The sequence below is a fragment of the Ranitomeya variabilis genome, chromosome 5, assembly GCF_051348905.1.
Source record: "Ranitomeya variabilis isolate aRanVar5 chromosome 5, aRanVar5.hap1, whole genome shotgun sequence".
In the NCBI taxonomy this organism is placed as follows: domain Eukaryota; kingdom Metazoa; phylum Chordata; class Amphibia; order Anura; family Dendrobatidae; genus Ranitomeya; species Ranitomeya variabilis.
The window spans coordinates 372,923,280-372,945,342 of NC_135236.1; the positions used below are offsets into that span (position 1 = coordinate 372,923,280).

At 46.0% G+C, this 22,063-nt stretch overlaps 1 protein-coding gene across 1 annotated transcript in view; it reads left to right on the forward strand.

Moving 5' to 3' along the window:
- Positions 1-10,536, forward strand: part of NDUFA5 (NADH:ubiquinone oxidoreductase subunit A5) — a 36,513-nt gene extending 25,977 nt beyond the window's left edge. The window contains exons 4-5 of the mRNA XM_077264938.1: positions 3,750-3,815; positions 10,346-10,536. Coding sequence (XP_077121053.1) covers positions 3,750-3,815; positions 10,346-10,447 — 168 coding nt within the window. The 3' untranslated portion in view covers positions 10,448-10,536. The remainder of the gene's footprint in view (positions 1-3,749; positions 3,816-10,345) is intronic.
- The last annotated feature ends 11,527 nt before the right edge of the window (positions 10,537-22,063 follow it).

Below are 22,063 nucleotides of genomic sequence, written 5' to 3' on the forward strand. Positions count from 1 at the left end.
TACCTATAATTGTTCCACTCCTTGTTTTGGCATACAAATACTGATATAAAACTCTGGCCACATACTGCTAGTGTAATGGCAGCCATGTTGCTTTATTGGTAAGCTTGTTGACGTCATTGCGTTCTGATTCTGTTCTGCTGTATCCATTGGACACAGACTGAAGAGACAATGACTGTCACATTAAAGAGATCTATACTCATCAAGTCAGGTGTCAGAAATAATGAATTCATGATGCACATACAGCTTCATGAATTCACTACTTCTGACACCTGTACAGGTGAGCATAGATATGCCGTGTGTGATCACCATCGTCCCTTCAGTTTGTGTGGAATAGATTACGTACGCAGAAGAGAAAATGGTGGTTATACAAGGCAGTTCTCTACTCACCAGGTCAGGTGTCCTAACTAGTTTTTTGACACCTGACCTGTTGAGTATAGTTCTGCACTGTATGTCCGCCATTTTCTCTTCAGACTGCAACACTAGTCACAGACAAAGCAGAAAGAAGAGATTATGGAGATAATACATTAATTAATTTTTTGGCCCACCTCATATCTCTATGCTAAAGACACACAAAGCTACAGTCTTTTATTTGCTAACTAGTGGAGATATGATGTGGCCAAAAAATAAAGTGTGTGGCAAAGTTTATTATTTGGTGCACGGTGTGTGTTGCCGGCTGCGAAAGACACAATAAACCAAACATAATTGGGGCAAAAAAACTTGTATTTATTTTTTAACAACAAAAATATTTATTTAACTGCGCCGGCTTGGAGTAGAGTGATGTAAACGGGGGGCGTGAAGCACTGAGGCCTGGCTAACCGTGGACGACGCAGAGGTGGCAGGAGAAGGGGCAATGAAACTAGTAGGGTCTGGAAGTTTGGGGATGGGGCTTGACACATGAGAGGCTTGAGACGCACTGGAAGGGTGAGACAAACCTGACATTACAGACACATTGGGAGGTGAAGGGGGAGGAATACTAAGAGTCCTCTGTGGTTTTTTTTTTTTTTTGCATTTGCCGGGTTCTGGGAAGCCTTGGTGGGCTCATATGGTGCGGCGTAGTGGTGGGTGACCTGTCAGGGTCCAGCTGCACCATGACACAGTCCATAGTGCTCGTAGAGCGTGCAGCCATGCCAGAGTCCATAGTGCTCGTAGAGCGTGCAGCCATGCCAGAGTCCATAGTTCTCGTAGAACTTGCAGCCATGCCAGAGTCCATAGCGCTTGTAGAGCGTAATGCCATGCCAGGGTCCTGCTGCATCGTGGTGGTGGCGGTACGGAAGGCCATGCCAGGGTCCTGCTGCATCGTGGTGGTGGCGGCGGTACGGAAGGCCATGCCTGGGTCCTGCTGCATCGTGGTGTCAGTGGAGGAGGTCCAAGCAGGAGCAGCGGTTGTCATGGTGGTGGTGGTGGGATGTCCAACTGCACTCGGCATGGTGGTGGTGCTGTAGTGGTGTCCGGCAGTGCTAGGAACTGAGGTGGCCGTGCAGTGGTATGCAGCAGAGGTCGGCATTGAGGTTAATCGTGACAGTGAAGGCACAGGTGGATATGCCGACACTGTCTGCTGGAAATACCGACTCTGCTGCATATCCTGCACGTAAGCAGCATTGCAGGCCTGCATGACACTCAGCTGGAGATCAGGAGTAAGGTGTCCCGACATGCCCTGCTCAATTTGGTTAAAAAAATGATGTGCTGGCCTCTGGAGGTCGGCTTTCACTTGGTCAAGGCTTTTGGTGACCTCCTGGATACGTGCATTCAAGAGGTTATGTGAAATATCCATTCGGTCACCCAAAGCCTTGATTGCTTCGTGTAAAACCAAGCTCAAGTGCAAAAACTCGGGCATGAGTGACCTGTCCGATGCCCTCTGCCGCTGCCAGGAGGAGCCCCAAAAAAAAGGGGCAGTGGCAGAGGACTGGGAAAGGGGAACACCTGATGGACCAGCTTCCTGGTCTCCAGTTAGTGTGGCAGGCCCACTTGCTGCAGCGCTGCTGGATGGCTGGGACGGGTCCGTGGCTGTCGGATGAAAGACCGCTCCAGAACCTGGGCCAACAGTTGTGCTCCATGTGCTGTGAAAAAAGGAAAAAGAAAATGAATACAAAAAATAACCAGACGCAAAATCCTGTGGAATAGAAACATACACATTATGGCAAAACAATAGAACCTAATGCACGTGATAAATACTTACGTTCTCTGGGCAAGGACCGGTCTTAAAAATGCCAGAACGCGATGGTATTTGTATCTTCTGATCCTTGCTCCTGAACAACTGGGAACACAGCTCTCTTGACGCAGGTCCTTGTTGAAGCGGTCCTTCATTGAACGCCAACGTGTTTTGACTTTGGCCACTGTTTAAAAAAAATAAAATACAAATATATGGTCAGAAAAAGGACTTTAGGCCATGCTCACACAACTGTGTGTGATGACAGAAACTCCTGAGAGTTTCTTTCATCACACACAGTCGAGTGAGCACGGCCAAGGTCTCTGCTGCTTCACACTGCAGTGTAATACTTACCAAATGCATTTCGGACCCGAGTCGGGGCGTTGTCCCAGCCATCCCACATCGCTGTGGCCACCTCATTCCATAGGCACCAGATCGTGACGTTGTTTGAGTGCAGTGGATCCCGGGTGTCCCACAAGGGGACTCGCTCCTGGACCAGGGAGATGAGGAGGTCATTTTCAGTTAGGTCATCCTCCCGTTGTGGAACCTAAAAATTAAATAAAGTCATTAAAGTTTAGTGAATTAACATAAGGAAAAAAAAGAAAAAAGATGCTGAGAAATGGCATGAATAGGAAAGTCAACATACAAAAGGATTCCAGAAGAAAAAAGTTACGAAATAGGAATGGAAAGAAAAGAAAATTCAAGAATATTAGACTGAGGATACAGTAAACAGTCAGCCTTGTATACGTACCCGCTGCCGTCTTTCCACCCGACCTTGAGTCCGATGCTCCTGCCCAGTTTGTGCTGCAGTTGAAGAAGAGCTCTAAAAAAATGAAAAATTCAAATTGTCACATGTGTAGATGTGACAGTGAATACTTACCAATCTGACGAGGCAAGTACTCACCTCACTGACATGCTCGACTCCCGACGGCACAGGACGAAACTCCTCATCAGAAGAAGCAGAAGAAGACATTCTGATGCATGTAGAAAGAAAGAAATGCAAGAAATTAGGACATGTAGAGACAGAAAATAGAAAAGTAAGGCATTGGCTAGGATATACTCACATTGTTCAGGGTCTTGTTTTCCTCCAAGATGTAGCCTGTGTCTTGTCTGCTTCAGTGTCTGCTGAGTAGTGACCTGCAAATGTCCACTCCCTCCCTTTATCACCTTGTATGTGGGGGGTGGCTTATCAGTGTCTAGACATGTTTTTCTCTATTGAAACGCATGCGTTCACGAACGCAAGCAAACGCATGTGCTTGTGAACGCATGCGTTCATATAGACATCAATGCGTTTTTTTGCCGCAATCCTTGCTCAATCGACTGCATGCGTTTCCAGGTGGCAAATTGACGCCTCTAAAAATCACTACATGTTGCATTTCCGCTCCAAGTCGGAAACGACGCATGCGTCGTCAAACGCGGCAAAACGCGAAAAATTAAAAACGCATGCGTCCCTAATGTTAAATATAGGAATACACAACGCATGCGGATATATGCGGTAGAAACGCTGCGGACACAACCGCAAATGTGAAACCAGCCTAACAAACAACTCTAATGTCCACACATTGTTTTGTATTTATTTGTTGTTTTTTTTAAACTTTTTTAGGAAAGCAGTATTGAGAAATTGGAAGAGAAGATTAACTGTGGCCAAATAGAAGAAGTTATTGCACAGGTAAAACAAAGGGTTCTTTTGTTTATATTGGATCCTCTATTATGTTGGTAAAAAGCTAAATACAATTAATTCTGCATTTTTTTTTTTTTTGTGAACGGCTCTGAAAACTTATATCAAACTTCACAGCTCTCTACAGTGGTTGTGTATGAGCTGATCATGGAGGAGTTCCCTCGTGCACAATGGCATGATTTAGCCAAAGCTAGAAGTCGATCCATCAGGAAAAGGAATAGGCCTTCCTATATTTCACATTCTTCTTGAATGCACTATTGCCTTTAGTCTACAGAACAGCACTACCTAAAACACTCGCTGTGAAACCACCTGTGAATTGGCTTGGTATTTGGAATTCACATAATAAACCAAATAAATTCTTGAAATAAAGTTCGGTCCAGAAATATTTGGACAGGGGAACACATTCTGGCATTTTAGCTGTTTACATAACTGCATCTTGAATATGTTTTGGTAATTAATATGGGCTTAACTGAGATCTGTCAGGTAATTTTTTGTGTAGCATGCTAATGGTATTCTGAAATATGGCTTGGGCAGCCCTTTCAGAATATGTAATGATTATTGCTGCGTGTGGCCCCGTTGTCTTGCTGTAAGCCCCATAAAATCCTTTGTCACTCGCCGGCTAGTCAAGCATATGCAAATCCAAAATGAATATTCGCCCCTGTCTGCCGACGTCCATGATTGGGTGCAGTCAACGGCCGTGTCATTCGCCCGAAAATCGCATCGGACTGGCCGTCTGCTCTCCTGATCTAAGTGTGACAGCATGGATAGAAATATAGGCTGGTCCTAACTGTATATCTTAGATTCATTGAGGCTGGGGTACTTACCTTGAAAGCTCATTTTATACTGGCTGTATAATCCTTTTTGTAGTTTTCCTGCCCGATTTTAAAATGACCGTTTTTATGAATTCAGCTACTTTGTAAACATTCATGCCTGAATGGAATGGCTCTATTATCCATCTTGAAACTTTCCTGCCTGATATTAAAGGGAACCTGTCACCCCGTTTTTTGAAGATGAGCTAAAAATAGCGTTAAATAGGGGCAGAGCTGGGCGTTACATTAGTGTCTTTGTGTGCCTTTATTACCCACCTATGCTGCCGAAATACCTTTGTAAAGTTGCCGTTTTCTGCTGTCACTCACTCTGGTCTGGTCCTATGGGCGTGGTGACAGCGCTGTTTCTCCCCCAGAATCCTGCTCATCATTACGTTGGTGGCGTAGTGGTGTGCGCATGTCCAAAAGGCTAATCCACTGCCCAGGTGATGAAAAACAGCGCGATCTGCGCTATTCAGCCGTTTACCGGTGGGCGTGGCCATCTTTCCTGTGGCCGCGCGTGCGCAGATGGAGCGCTCTGCTGCCCGGGGCTTCAGGAAAATGGCCGCCGCGATCTCCATCTGCGCACGCGCGGAATCCCGCGGCCATTTTCCTGAAGCCCCGGGCAGCAGAGCGCTCCATCTGCGCACGCGCGGCCACAGGAAAGATGGCCGCGCCCACCGGTAAACGGCTGAATAGCGCAGATCGCGCTGTTTTTCATCACCTGGGCAGTGGGTTCGCCTTTTGGACATGCGCACACCACTACGCCACCAACGTAATGATGAGCAGGATTCTGGGGGAGAAACAGCGCTGTCACCACGCCCATAGGACCAGACAAGCGTGAGTGACAGCAGAAAACGGCGACTTTACAAAGGTATTTCGGCAGCATAGGTAGGTAATAAAGACACACAAAGACACTAATGTAACGCCCAGCTCTGCCCCTATTTAACGCTATTTTTAGCTCATCTTCAAAAAACGGGGTGACAGGTTCCCATTAAGATACCGTATTTTGCGAACTAGAAGACCATAAGATGCACCCCACGTTTTGGGGAGGAAAATAGGGAAAAAAAGTGTTAAATAAAATGATGGTGCGTCTTAATATCCGATTTTACGGTAGCTTTCCTTGGTAGGCAGCTACGATGGAGCTGTGTCCCAAAGTACAAGAACTCTGGAAAGACATTAAAACCTATATTGGAAAATACGGGTGTTAGTGTTCCTCTATATCAGTTACCATTTCTTTTCCATTACTGCAGGAGTGCGAACGGTGTACAACAATAAGAAAAGGAAAAACTAACCCCGTATTCTATACAATCTGTTTATTAGTCAAAATAAGCTTGTTAAAACATTGGTTATCTGAATCTATTCCAAATTGGAAAGAGATTAAAGGCTGAATGGAAGCAGAATGTGATAAGACAAGATATGTAAAATTCAAAAGTAGGAGTGATCAGAACGGCCAGGCACAGCTGCGCTGCTCCAGGACTATGAATAGATGCCAGCTCCAGGACCTCGGGTGACACTCCACATAAAGTCCAATGGTGAAACTCCAAATTCAAATATGAGGAAGAAGTGGTACAGGCACTCACCGTCCCATTTATGTCCTTTATTTGGAAATCGCATAAAAATAGCAAGGAAGTGTGAAGAGGAGACGCAATGGACGGCGGCCGTTTCGAGCCGGTGTGTGCTACTACGGGTCCTAGGCTGTAACAAAAGTTTGTGTGTGTATATATATATATATATATATATATATATATATATATATATATATATATATATATATATATATATATAATCAGACGTGTCAATTTTATCATTAAATCCCGCTGCACTTCGCGCCCTTGTATGCATAATCCACCTATCTTCTTTTCTCAATAACATCTTATGCAGATCTCCTCCTTGTGCAGGTAAAACAACTTTTTCAACCTCTGCAAAACTTAAAACCTCAGGATTGCCCAAATGTTTCTCTCTTATATGACTGATTAATCGTGAGACAGCTTTACCTGATGTTACTGAATTGAAATGCTCTCTAAATCGCACAAGTAAGGAGCGAATTGTTTTTTCCAATAATGAAAACCACATGGACAGAACAGGACATGTACAACAAACTGCGTACGGCAAGAAATAAAGTCCCTTATTACATGTGTTATTCGCCCTATTTTTAAGGACTTGCTGGTAAAAAAAAAAATGCACAAAAAGAGCAATGACCACACTTATAATTACCTATCGGTACATTCTTTTGTAGCCAATTTCTAGATTCTGCTCTAATTCGATTGTGTACCAATACATCTCTAAGGTTTTTTTGACCTCTTGTTTGTTACTAGAGGTCCCCTTGCTATTATATCTGAGATACCTTCATCTTTTTCCAGGATATGCCAATTCTTGTTAATTGCCGTTCTAATTTCTGTCCATTGGCCCAAATTCAAAATTGAAAATAAATTTTATCTCCTTTTTGAGTATCTTTTCTTTTCCCAACCAATTAACCACCCATAGAGCGCAAATCCACTGTTGTGGTCCTTACTAGGGCCCTGTCAAGGAGGTTTTTGGGCAACCCTCTTTTGGAAAATCTACAATATAAATCTTTCGATAGCGCTTCAAAGCGTTTGGGGTCATTATTAATCCTTTTTACCCTCAAAAATTGGCTGTATGGTAATGATTTTTTTTATATGCAGAGGGTGCTCACTATCATAATGCAATAAGGAATTTGTGGAAGTGGGCTTCCTAAATACTTCTGTATTAATCCTGTCTTCGCAAATCTGCACATTCACATCAAGAGATTCTAATTCCAATCCTCCAAACACCAAGGTAAAATGCATGTTCATGGAATTTGACCTATTCAAATAGTCCGCAAATTCCTGAAACACCTCTCTCGTTCCATCCCAAACAATGAAGATGTCATCGACAAATCTGAGGAACAACTTAATGTGTTTTAGGAAGGGGTTCTTAAAGGAATAAACATATTTTTCTTCAAAAACCGCTAGATATAAATTAGCAAAGGTACATGCAACGGGCGTCCCCATAGCGGTACCCACCCGCTGCACTTACCAGGTGTCCAAGAATTTGAATGCATTGTGCTCCAAAATGAAACCAATTCCTTCACCAGTGAAGTTGATGAAGCCCTCACTGTTGTTAGTACTAGCAAATATCATCTTTATAGCCTCTAATCCTTCAATTTTGGGCAATTCTCGTATACAGGCTTTCTACGTCTATTGAAGCCAATACAAAGCTGTCCTGCCACTCAAAATTACGCATGGCTAATAAAAATTCACCTGTATCTTTTATGTATGACTACTGTTTTTAAAAGTGGACGCAATAACCAAGCCATGAACTGGGATTGGGGCTAACAGAATATTCTGTAGAGATTAAATAAGGAAGTGCAACATCCAAGGGCTTACTTTGGTCAAGTGAGTGATAGGATAGAAGTGAACACTGGAATTATAAATAGTAATATTAGAGTATAATAATATAAGAAAATGTGGAATAAAGGAAACTAAATCTGAGAGTTTGTAAACAAAGTGTATATAACTTGATTATTGATTTTTAACATCTATAATTATATAAGGTATTGTTAAAAAAAAAATAATACTGTTTGGGCGCATTGCAGGGCTCGTAAGGGGTAGTGAGACAGAGATTTTAGTTAAAAGTGCAAGACCTCACATTTTGTGGGATTGTGCTCTGCATGAGGGGATCCCTTTTTGGTAGAAAGTTACATCCTTTACACTTTAGTTAAGGACTGTTAGTCTAGGGCTACATGGCCACTTTAGCCATGTACAAGTAAATGGAGTCGCATTGTGACCCTCAAGGTTCTGCACCGAAACAAGCGCTTTGAAAAAAATCCAATAGTTTTCAACTTTTTGTTACTGGTCACAGCACATTGGGGCTTACAATATGACCCTGTACACTTGTACTGAGTGCTGAGCACTTGTGTCTGGGTTTCAGTGTAAATCCCACAAAAATGCGATTCAGACGAGACTCCAAACGGAACCACCCACCATGGGGCAGAAGGAAACACTTCGTATTCTATTTGACGTCTGCTCAGGTGGTATCCATCATTTTAGGCATGCATTGATTTGTGGTCACCCACATTTGTATGCTAAAAAGATGCCTTAAACGATGAAACACCTCCAAAACAGAGACCAGTCCAAAGTGACTCCATCTGCCTCATAAGGGACTGGTTCCACCAGGGGTTTTGTCTGAATCGCGATTTTGCGGAATTTACTCTGAAATCCCAAATTGTTTTTTGCGCCGTTGACCGTGCGACAAAAGTGATAAGACCTATTTGTTCGTCGGGTCGGTATAATTACAGCGATGCCAGATTTATATATTTTTTTTATGCTTTGCTATTTTTACATACTAAAAACAATGTTTTACAAAATGAATTTGTTTTTGCAATACCATATTCGGAGAGCTGTAACTTTTTTTATTTTTTTGTCCAATGAGCCATATTAGGGCTTGTTTTTTTTGCGGCACAGTTTGGCGTTTTCATTTATACCATTTTTTTTTTTTTAAATACATATGACTTTTTGATCGCTTTCTATTCCTTTCTATTCAGTATGATGAAAAAGCTACATTTTTGGCGTTTTACTTCTTTTTCTTTTTTACTTTGTTCGCACTACGGAATAAATAATGTCAGTTTTATAGATCGGGTCATTCCGGACTCGGCGATATCCATTGTATACGTTTTCTTTGTGTTATCACAAACGCTGTGTTTTGTGTGACAAAATGGCTTTTCGTGATTTGTGCGCTATTTTTTTCTACTTTTTTTTTTTTACATATTTAATTTTTTTTTTCTTCACTTTTTTACTTAGACCCACGAGAAGGTCCGTATCTCACTAACACACCCTGTGAGACCCAGCTTATAGCAGAATCTCACAGGCCACTGTACCCTTGGATCATCACACATCAGGGTACCATGGTAACCATCGGCACCTTTGAATCTCATCGCAGAGGTCCGATGGTTACAAAGGGTCTACTGTAACCAATTAGATACTACTGTCATGATGGACTGCGGTATTTAAGGGGTTATTTGTCCGAGATCGGCTTCAAAACTGGCCAGGGCCGATACTGCAGGGTGTCTGCTGTCATGTGCTGCTGATACCTGCACAAATTATGCGTGGCGGGCGGTGCTATTCCCTTATTCCCGACCTTCATCGTGAATAAGGTCCCTTAGCGATCAGCGTCATTAAGGGGTTAATCGCTGATGTTCTCTAACAAACCTCTGAGGCCTTAACATAAGAGCTGTAGTTATACTGAGAATAAATTACTTACAAGTGCACTCAATTTACGAATTATGTGACTTCTGGAAGCCATTGGCGCCTCAGGATTTTATTTAGGGGTATTGAACTACAGGGGGCTGAATACAAATGCATATCACAATTTTCAGATTTATCTTTCTAAAATAATTAGAAAACATGTATCATCATTTCCTTTACGCTTCACAAGTACTTGCTACTTTGTGTTGGTATATCACATAATATCCCCAGAAACACATTTGATTGTGGTTGTAACTAGAAAAAAATGTGGAAAAGCTCATGGGGTATGAATACTTTTTCAAGACCCTGTATGTGGCAGCACTAGTGAATTGGAAACAATCAGATCACTTGCAATGGAGGAATTCCATTGATGACACAATATGAATGAATTACTGATGTATGTGAATTATGAATTCAGATTCATGTTTATTATGCATAAAAATAATGGAACTTTTCAAATTTATTACAGGCAGAAAATGAATTGTATCTGGTGAGACAAATGTCTGCGTGGAAGCCCTGGGAGCCGCTCGTTGAAGAACCTCCTGCAAATCAATGGAAATGGCCAATCTAGCTACTGTTATCTGTACATATTTGTGTATACATTAGGGACATCAACGTAATGTCTTCTAAATTCAAAATAAAAACAATACCTTATTCTTATTCAGTTTTATTTTGTGTATAAGTATTTTTCTTTTTTTTTTTTTTTTGTTTGTGAGAGTTGAGAAAAAAAAAACCTCTCTAAAGGACCTCGGTTCAGAGGCCAGTCAGTGTCTGCTTGATCTGAGTCCTTTTCTTACCTCCCTGGCACCCAGGCCTATTGAATCAGGTATTGGTGATGCAGGTAGGCTGAGATTTGTAGGGCTCTGTTCCAGCAGCCACAAACTACTGACATAGGCCTGGAACAGGGTTCTTTTATTCTTTATGCTCAACACTACCATTATTTTTATATTTCTTTTTGAAATGTTAAGCTTGTATTAAATATATTGAATCTATTACAGAGAAATATGACTGATTTATTATTCAGCTTTGCAAGGCATAGACTAATCAATATGTACCCCTTTCCGACATTTGTAGTAATACATCCATGCGCCCTGGCTTTATTGAGCAGGAATATATTTATTATTACTGCATTGCGATCGTTAACGCACACAGGCTATGCATGCGCGATCGCCGCCGAGTGTCCGCTGGTTCTAACAGCTGACCCCCCGCACTCAGTGTCAGGAGTGGTCCCGCACCGCTCCTGCCACTTAAACTCCCTAAACCCTGCAATCGCAGCATTCCAGGAGCAGGCAGAGGTATGACAGCCTCTCTGTCCTTGGATCGGAACCCCGCGTCACGATCGTTGTTATGATGCATCTGGGTCTCCAGAGCTAGTAAAGTTGCTAGATCATGCTCAGAACATGGTCAGCAACTTTTATCTGTCAGTGCAGAGCTGACAGTTTGCATAGCATAGGGATGCTGCTGCATCCCCATGCTATACAAGCAATCAGCCTGCAAAAAAATGATAGTCTCATAGCTAAAAAATGTATAACTAAATAAATGTATCTATAAAAAAAAAATCAAGATATTGTACCCATAAATAATTTTGTATCACGGCAGCTGGAACGCCCTGACCTATAAAACTGTCCCACGTGTTAACCCCTTTAGGGAACACCATAAAAGAATGTAAAACAAGGCAAAAAACAATGCTTTATCATCATACCACTGAACAAAAAGTGGAATAAAACAGGATCAAAAAGAAGCATATAAATAAATATGGTACCACTGAAAATGTCGTCTCGTCCCACAAAAAAAACGCTCCATCAGCTGAAAAATAAAGTTATAGATCTCAGAATAACGCGATACGAAAATATTTTTTTCTATAAAATAGTTTTTATTGTGTAAAGGTGCCAAAACATTAAACAAAATTATTTTTCGGACTATAAGGGTATGCGCACACGTTGCGTATTTTTCCACGCGGATTCTGCAGAATCCGCAGGTAAAATGACCTGCGTTTTACCTGCGGATTCCCTGCTGGTTTTCTGCAGACTTTGTGGATTTCGCCTGCGTTTTTACACCTGCGGATTCCTATAATAGAATAGGTGTAAAACGCTGCGGATTCCGCACAAAGAATTGACATGCTGCGGAAAATAAACCGCTGCGTTTCTACGTGGAATTTTCCGCAGCATGTGCACAGCGGCTTTGGTTTTCCGTAGGTTTACATGGTACTGTACACTGCATGAAAAACTGCTGCGGATCCGCAGCCAAATCCGCAATGTGTACATACCCCAAGACACACCTTTTTCTTCCAAAAATGTGGAGGAAAATGGGGGGTGCGTCTTATAGTCCGGATGTACCGGCTCTGGCTGTGGTGGGGAGCGCTATCGGAGCAGCGTGTCACAGAGGCAGGAGCTGGCTGCTGCGGCTAACTCCTGTGCCCACTGCTAAAGAGAAATTAATATTCACTACATTCCATGCCCATGGGTATGAAGGGCAATAAATAGTCATATCTCTTTAATAGCATACTGGTATGATTGGCCCCATTCTTATACTGGTGTGATTGGCTCCCACCTCCATCCTGGTGTGCATGTCCCCATCAAAAACAAACCATTACACTTAACTTCCCGACGCTCCCTCGCAGCATCTCTGTCCCGATGCCAGCAGCTGATATATGCTTGTAAGCAGCGCATGGCAGGGACGTCATGCTCTGCTTGCAAGCCGAACAGCAGCTGCCAGAATACTCAATGCTCTGCATGCAGGGACTGTGTGCGAGCAGAGTAGTGAGTATTCATTGCTCTCCAGCGAGCACAGTGTTGGCCAGAGCCTTCCTGCAACTGCCAGCAGTCACGTGTGCCACTACTTAAATCTTAACGCCCATGGGAGTGGAGCGATGTAAATATTCATTTCTCTTAAGTAGCGCACACGTGACTGCCGGCAGCTGCAGGAAGGTTCCTGCTGACACTGCTCGCTATTAAAGAGCAATGAATACTTTCTGCTCTCTGCGCACACAGTCCCCCGAGAGCAGGGCATTGAGTATTCCGGCAGCTGACCTTCGGCTTGAAAACCGCGCATGACGTCCCTGCCATGTGCTGCTTACAAACATAAAGCAGCTGCTGGCACCGGAGTAGGACACTGCGAGGGATAGCGCCGGGAAGGTAAGTGTAATGATTTATTTTCTTTCTAATGTTTTCTGATTGGTCCCCACCACCCCTATCCTGGTATGCATGGGCCTATCATCTACTATATAATTGTCTAAGGGTCACTTCCGTCTTTCTTTCTGTCTTTCTTTCTGTCACGGATATTCATTGGTCGCGGCCTCTGTCATGGAATCCAAGTCGCTGATTGGTCGTGGCAAAACACCCACGACCAATCAGCGACGCGCACAGTCTGGAAGAAAATGGCCGCTCCTTACTCCCCGCACTCAGTGCCCGGCGCCCGCATACTCCCCTCCGGTCACCGCTCACACAGGGTTAATGCCGGAGGTAAGGGACCGCGTTATGCCGTGGGTAACGCACTCTGTAACCGCTGTTATTAACCCTGTGTGTCCCCAATTTTTTACTATTGATGCAGCCCATCAATAGTAAAAAAATGTAATGTTAAAAAAACAAAAAACCTGCTATACTCACACTCCGTAGTCCGCCGAGCCGCTCGCGCCGACCGCCATCTTCCGTTCCCGGTGATGCATTGCGAAATTACCCAGAAGACTTAGCGGTCTCGCGAGACCGCTAAGTCATCTGGGTAATTTCGCAATGCATCCTGGGAACGGAAGATGGCGGCCGGCGCGAGCGGTTCGGCGGAGCTTCGGTGCATCCCAAGCGTCGGTAACCGCTTCCTGGATCCAGGCGCCAACGGAAGGTGAGTATATAACTATTTTTTATTTAAATTTATTTATTTTATTTTTTTTTAACAGGGATATCATGCCCACATTGCTATATACTTGTGTGCAGCGTGGGCTGCGCAGTGTGCAGCGTGGGCTGCGCAGTGTGCAGCGTGGGCTGCGCAGTGTGCAGCGTGGGCTGCGCAGTGTGCAGCGTGGGCTGCGCAGTGTGCAGCGTGGGCTGCGCAGTGTGCAGCGTGGGCTGCGCAGTGTGCAGCGTGGGCTGCGCAGTGTGCAGCGTGGGCTGCGCAGTGTGCAGCGTGGGCTGCGCAGTGTGCAGCGTGGGCTGCGCAGTGTGCAGCGTGGGCTGCGCAGTGTGCAGCGTGGGCTGCGCAGTGTGCAGCGTGGGCTGCGCAGTGTGCAGCGTGGGCTGCGCAGTGTGCAGCGTGGGCTGCGCAGTGTGCAGCGTGGGCTGCGCAGTGTGCAGCGTGGGCTGCGCAGTGCGCAGCGTGGGCTGCGCAGTGCGCAGCGTGGGCTGCGCAGTGCGCAGCGTGGGCTGCGCAGTGCGCAGCGTGGGCTGCGCAGTGCGCAGCGTGGGCTGCGCAGTGCGCAGCGTGGGCTGCGCAGTGCGCAGCGTGGGCTGCGCAGTGCGCAGCGTGGGCTGCGCAGTGCGCAGCGTGGGCTGCGCAGTGCGCAGCGTGGGCTGCGCAGTGCGCAGCGTGGGCTGCGCAGTGCGCAGCGTGGGCTGCGCAGTGCGCAGCGTGGGCTGCGCAGTGCGCAGCGTGGGCTGCGCAGTGCGCAGCGTGGGCTGCGCAGTGCGCAGCGTGGGCTGCGCAGTGCGCAGCGTGGGCTGCGCAGTGCGCAGCGTGGGCTGCGCAGTGCGCAGCGTGGGCTGCGCTGTGCGCAGCGTGGGCTGCGCTGTGCGCAGCGTGGGCTGCGCTGTGCGCAGCGTGGGCTGCGCAGTGCGCAGCGTGGGCTGCGCAGTGCGCAGCGTGGGCTGCGCAGTGCGCAGCGTGGGCTGCGCTGTGCGCAGCGTGGGCTGCGCTGTGCGCAGCGTGGGCTGCGCTGTGCGCAGCGTGGGCTGCGCTGTGCGCAGCGTGGGCTGCGCTGTGCGCAGCGTGGGCTGCGCTGTGCGCAGCGTGGGCTGCGCTGTGCGCAGCGTGGGCTGCGCTGTGCTATACACTACGCATACATATTCTTAGAATACCCGATGCGTTAGAATCGGGCCACCATCTAGTATTAGGATAAAGATGGAGCCATGCATACTGGGACCGGGATGGGGGCAATCATACCTGGTTAAGGATGGGGCCCTCTATACCAGGGTAGGGATGGGGCCATGTTTACCAGGGTAGGGATGGCGCCATGTTTACCAGGATGGGGATTAGGGTGATCATTCCTGCCAGGAAAGGGATGAGGAACATGCATACCAGGATTGGGGATGAGGGCCATGCATACCAGGGTAGGGATGAGGGGGGCTATGCATACCAGTGTGATAGAAATATATATATCATGTAGATCTCACTTGCATGTATACTCCTCTATAATCAAATATATACTTATATACTCTTATACTCACAGCTAATATATACATTATAATCAATGGTTTAAAATGGCTGACAAACTGATATAAGCCAGACAGACTGTATGGGGTTTTTCCATCTTAAAAACAGGAATTCGGGTCAGATGTCTGAAATAATGCCTAGAATATAGCTGAATCTTGCTGAAACGGCAGACCAACAGTGTCACATGTCTCAACTTTGTCCTAGACACAGAACTCAAGTTTAGTTGCTTAATCCGCAGTCATATGAGCATTAATCACCATATTCCATATATGTTTAGATAACCAATGACAGACGAGCTAGACAATATGGTAATTAACTAACCACCCCTGACAACCCCTAACCACTCCTTTCTATGTGAAAATATAAAACTATGTATGTACAATAAAGTTTCAGTATTGATGGAATGTTATTGACACAGCATGGTGTGCAGTCTCATTCCTTGATGAGCGCTCAAAATACTCAGTCTAATTGGGAGCGGCCACAGCACACACAGGGATATATTTATCCAACCCTAATATTTCCATAACAAATGGCCCCCAACAGCGAGGCACGGATGAACGCACGGGATCCTTCTCACCGGAGATACGGAGGTTGTGGGCGTGGCCTTGGCACAGGGGCAGGAGACTGCGCAGCTCCATAAGTAAGGTAAGAAAATGTTATCATCTTACCTGAAAGTCCCCTGTGCCCAGTCCTTGTCTATGCCTCTTGCCGGTCAGGTGTGGTCACAAAATCCCAGGTAGTGTAAAAAGTCCGATGCCGAATCCTAGCCCTGGGAGGTGTCTGCTGTGAGCCGTGTATGTGTTGTATCTGTTCTGTGTTTGTGAAAAATCCGAGAGAGGAAGGAAAAAAGTGACTTTTGTTTGTGGTTGCTGGGAAACAGGCCGCAGGAAGTCAAATCGCTCGATAAGTTATTGCAGGATTCCCGTGCATAGGAGGAACACACGCAGAGTTCCGGAGCAGGTGGCTCCAGGTTCCAGGCACAGGTAGTGATAACTTAAGAGGGCTACTGCAGATTCCCGTAGTGCCGGCGATCCAGTCAGGACGTCCGGACCGGGGTGGTAGATTTCCCGCTTGTTGTGGTTCTCACGCAGGCGGCCCGGACGCAGGTGCGTGCCAGTGCGATTGGCAGTAGTCTGTTCCCAGCGCAACCTGCATGTGTCACACAATTTAAAAGGGCATCTCTCGGATTGTCTATCTGTATCTGTTTCTGTTTGTGTCATGTACTATTGCCGCTTTAAGAAGCAGAAATAGTTCTCTTAAACTTCCTCTTTTTTCAGCTGAAGCGGAGAGATGCATTGTAAATCAAACTGTCATATCTGGTTTTTTTTTCCTGGCTGTTTTCAGCTGTAATGCTGGCTATGTGTAGCTATTTGTGAAGAAGTGATTGTATCTATCATTTTTGATGTGACATAAGTGTTTTCATATACGTGATTTTAGTGACATTTGATATTATTGCACTGTCATACGGAATAAAAGGAGGAAGTGTGTCTCTGACTGCATTTGAGCGCAGAGATTCTAAGAAAAAAAAAAAAGAGAGAGAGAAGAGGAAAGCCGTTTTCATTTTTTAATTTTTTTTTTTTTTTTTTTACTCTCTTAAAGGGTCTTTCTTTTTGCGGCATTTTAAAGTTTTTTAATTAAGTTTTCCTCAATCTTCAATCTCTTTACCTTTTTATTTTTTATTTATTTATTTATTTTTGAAAAAAGTTTTTTTCCTCTTGTATCAAAGTTTTGAGTTTTTGGTTGTGAACTAAGTTTTGACGGTTTTTCTTAGAGTTTTATATACTCATTTTTAGAAGTTTTTTTAGTACTGTTTTCTTTTTTTCATTTTTGTGTGTTTTTCATTTTTTACTCTTGCCATGGGGAATGAAGTGGCCGAGCAACAGGAGAGTCTTTTAATTCCTGATAGATAGTGCCAGATAGTGGCAGAACACGAAGGTGTTAAGTATGTGAAGATTTTTGGAAGGTATAAAGTACGTGAAATTCATTAGAATGGCAGACTTCAAGCTGCGGAGTGGCATGACGTAGAAAGGAAAATAAGGGAAGTTACAGTAGCTGATGTTAGATTGCTGAATACTAATACATGGTATGAAGTGGCAGCAGAGCTTACATCATTTAGGTGGTACAGAAAGTTATGTGAGCAAACCAGGAAGTGATTTTTGTGGGTATGAGACGGGAGAATCTGCACAGTCTGCTTTTAGCAGAATCCATGGTATAGGTAGTTATTTTTGCACAGTATGTGGTGCGTCTCTCCCTACAGGGAGAAGGCGTAATTGCTCCACTCTATTGTTCTCATTCTGTTGTCAGTCTTTTCTCTCTGCATTCTTCTCTCTCGCTCTCTTTTCCTTTCCTCTTCCTCCACATATTTCTCTTCTCTCTCTCTCTCTTCCCCTCTCTATCTCTCTCCTCCATACCCTCCATCTTCTCCTCCCATCTTCTCCACCCTCCTTCTCCACTCCTCTCTTCTCCTCACCCTCTCTCTCTCCTCCCTCTTTTCCTCACCCTCTCACTCCCCTCCTTCTCCACTCCTCTCTTCTCCTCCCTCTCTCTCTCCACATTCCCTCTCCCCTCCTACTATTCCTTTGTCTCACTCCTCAACCCCTCCCTTTTCTTCTTCCTCTTTTTTCCTCCTTGTTGCCGGCTGGGCCAACGCCCAATTCAAACAATATGGTGCTTACAGCACAAGGTTCCCCTTCAAGGTGCCTGGCACAGTCCAGCCATTGCCATTTGTGATATCGGGGAAAGAAGGTGAAAGCCCCCCCTACAGTGGGCAGCCCCAGACATATCAGGCAGCAGACAGCTCAGCCCTGGGTGCAGAGGGGGGAGGAATGATATCAGAACGAGCTCACTGACAGATCCTCCGTTACCTCATTTCACAGTCAAACAATATTGTAACCCTTAAGGTTTTACATGAACTTTGATATCACCATGTATTGATAATGTACAACTTCAGCACCGGTCAGAGCTGCCTACATTCACACCAACATAGAACTATAAGCCTAATCCATCATAGCTTCAGCAAGGGGGGAGACATCCTCACATAAAAAAGCAACTTCTAAGTCCAATATCAGTCAGTGTACGACCCCAGTACAAGCTATCACAACTATTCCTCTGATGAAGATGAAGAGGGAACATCATACATGCTGTCCAGTACTAGAAAAGAAACCCACAGGCACCAAGAATGCAAGGGCAGACAGAGGCACCACCATTACACTATGTGCACTGCACTTCAAGTCAGGTGACAATCTTCCAGACCCAGGGATGCATCCCATGCCATTTTACCGAAGAATGTAGCAGAAGCAGCAAACATATGCAGCCAGCTGGAATGATCTCTGGGCCATGAATGAAAATAGAAGCAGGTGATGCACTCTGGCCAATCATGAAGGAACAATTAAGACCTCCAGCAGAATCAGACATACACGCTTGGGAGTCAGGGCCACAGCTAATTGAACAACTCAGAGAGTGGGCCAAAGGCAGATTGGCAGGACAAGCCATGACATGAGCCAAGATAAGACAGAGTCTGTAAAGAAGTTTCATTGCAGAGTAATGCAAGTATTCCAAGACTTGGGCTTCACCATTCAAGACCAGATACACAGGCAAATGTTGGCACAGGTCTTTGTGCATGGACTGAGACAGCCAATCAGGAAACCACTGATAGTGGCTAGGCCTAGGAACAGGTCAATAGCAGTGGACTGACCCAGAAAAATGTTTTATGTGCACCTAGGAGACTATTTATTGCCGATTGTCACCAAAACTGCCGCCATTATAGCACCACAAAGAGCGCAAAGAAGGAAAAGGGTGCCGTGCTGCTGAGAACGCCAGAAGGGAAGCCAGAGGTGAAGATGCTGCAAAGTGCCGACCAACACACCAGAAGAACCGCTGCAGACTCCAGAGAGGAGACACCGACCTCAATAAGGTTAGCAAAGGGGAGAAGCTATGTCAGACCAGGGGTAAGAAGTGACGGCAGATGCAGCCGCAGCCCCTGTAATGCCCCAAGACCTTGGGTTGGATGCAGCCGCCGGTCTCATGGCACCCCCGAGCCTCGCCACGAATGCACCTGCAGGCCCCGTCTTACCACCACAGCTTCAATCAGCAGGCCGGATCCCGCTGCCACTACAGTACCCATCATGCCGTTGTCCACAGAAGCCAAAGGGATGGAGTCCCAACCAGGGGTGCAGAAGACAGCCCCTCTCATGATGACCACTGACCTGAAAGCGCAACCACCCTACAAAGACAGAAAAAGTGTCAAGTGTTACATCTGTGGCAAGTTTGGCCATTACCAGAACCAGTGCAAAGCACCCACGCCCCCGAAGATACTGGACCCATGCAACTCGAGAGTTGGTCCAGAGAAACAGGTCAAGGAGGAAGTGCAGAAAGCAGTGAAGTACCCCGTCCATAGGACAGAGGCAAGCAAGCCAGGTCCGCAAGACACTACGCTCCTGACATGTAAAACTTCATCTGCAAGACCACTACCTCAAATTACCCTTAAAATGGATGGCGTTGTCAGATCCAACGTGGTGCAGCCAGAAGTGTGATGACACCTGTGGAACTTGCTGATCCCACCTGCCTATCAGAATCCTCTGTGTCTCGCATGGGCATTGATGGTCAAGTCAGACATTCTCAGCTTACAAAGCCACTGAGCATGTGCACTCAGCCAGGACACTCTATCCTGTCCCAGTTTGTGGTGTGAAGGGACTGCCACTCAACCTGCTGGGAGCGAACCTACTGCAGAAGCTGAAGGCAACCACAGTGTTCCATGAAGATGGGACAGTGACACTTTCTTCATCCCTGACCCAAGAAGAGTCATGCTGGCGGCCCTACAAGAACATTAAGCAACCAATGAGGCCTACTCAAGGAGGTACTGGACGCAGTACCAGAAAGTCTATGGTCTAAGGGTCCCCAGCACATGAGAAAACCTCAAGTTGCCCCAGTACGGGTGTCACTCAAGCCATGTACCCCGTACTCTCGTAAGGCCCAGGCCAGGCCTAGAGTCAAGCTGCCTCTGACCAACTGAAGGTCTACCTGGAAATAGGAATCATTGTTCCTCGCACATCGCCTTGCAATACCCCGCTCTTCCCCGTCAAGAAAAAGACTGTAAAAGGAGAGCCAGCCAAGTTCAGAATGGTATATGACCTAAGAGCTGTAAATGACGCTACAGTATTTGAAACTCCAATTGTGCCGAATCCGCACACACTGCTCTCAAATGTGCCTTCCACAGCAACTGTGTTCACGGTGATCAACCTGGCTAATGTTTTCTTCAGTGTTCCCCCTCATCCGGAAGACCAGTTCCTGTTTGCCTTAATGCACCAGGGGGGACACCACACATGGACAGTGATGCCACAGTGGGCCCAGAACAGCCCTTCACAGTTCACCAAAGCAATGTCCACAGTTCTCACCAACTGAGTCACAGAACAAGCAGAAGTAACCCTGCTACAATACATGGACAATCTACTCCTTTGTGCAGTTGACTTTGACACATGTAAAGCCCTTTCCTTGTATCTCCTACTCTACCTGGCGGAGCAGCACTGCAAGATCTCAAAGAACAAAGTCCAGTGGTGTCAGGAAGCGAGTTACGTTCCAGAGACACTGTATTGCTCACCAGGTGAAATACCTGACAGATGACCGGAAGACCACAGTAGAGAAGATGGTACCTCCGACAACTCCAAAGGTGCTACAGGCCTTCCTTGGTCTAGTTTCATATTGCAGAGCCTGGATCCCTGATGCTTCCATCCTAATGCAGCCTCTGTGTGAATACGTCAGTGTGACCCCGTTCCTCCAGACAGATGTGGCCTTCAGTTCGTTCAAGAAGTTAAAAGGCTCTGTAGTCTCAGCGCCAGCACTAGGCCTATCTGACTACAAGAAGCCATTCCGTCTCTACTTGATGAGAAGAGAAGGTCTTGCTACTGGAGTCCTGACACAGCTTCAGGGGGGAAACCAGAGACTTTCGGACTACTTTTCAGCTTGCCTGGATCCAGTTGCAATGGACGCCTCTTCCTCCCGCATGAGAGCAGCAGTTGCAGCACACGCCCTCCTGGACAGGACTACTGACATCAGTGGAAAAACCATTGGAAATCCTGGCTCTGCATGACATCTCAGCAATCCTCAGCCAAACCCAGCCAAAACATCTCTCCACCGCCAGGCATCTTCGCCTCCAGTGCTCTCTACTCCTGCCCAACAATGTCACCATCTCCAGATGCACAGTCCTCAACCCGTCCACTCTACTCCCACTCCCAAGGGGGGATACAGATATGGACCCTCAGATAAAAAGTCTGCATGGGATCTGAATTTGCTCCGGACGGATGACCATGATTGCTTCAGCATAATGCAACAGGAAACAGCAGGACTACCCAAGGTGGCAGAAGAGCCACTGACCAACCCAGGGTTGATCCTCTCTGTGGATGGCTCCAGATTTGCAGATGATGAAGGAAGATTCCACACGGGATGTGCAGTGACCAGCGATCAAGAGATCCTGTGGTCCAGAAGTCTGCCGCCCAGTCTGTCAGCCCAGGAAGCAGAACTGATAGCGCTGATGAAGGCCTACCAGATGGCAGAAGACAAGAATGAGAAAATGTATACCGATTCAAGGTACTTGCATGGCATAGCACACGACTTCGGACCCATCTGGGCTGCAAGGGACTTCATCACAGCAAGCGGAACAACCGTGAAGCATCAATGGAGCCATTAAGGACCTGCTGAACACACTTCAACTTCCAAAAGTGGTGACAATGCTAAAAGTCAAAGCGCATGGAAAACTGAACACAGTAGGGGCACGAGGCAACAACATGACGGATATGGCAGCCAAAGAAACAGTCAAGGGAAGACAATATGGACA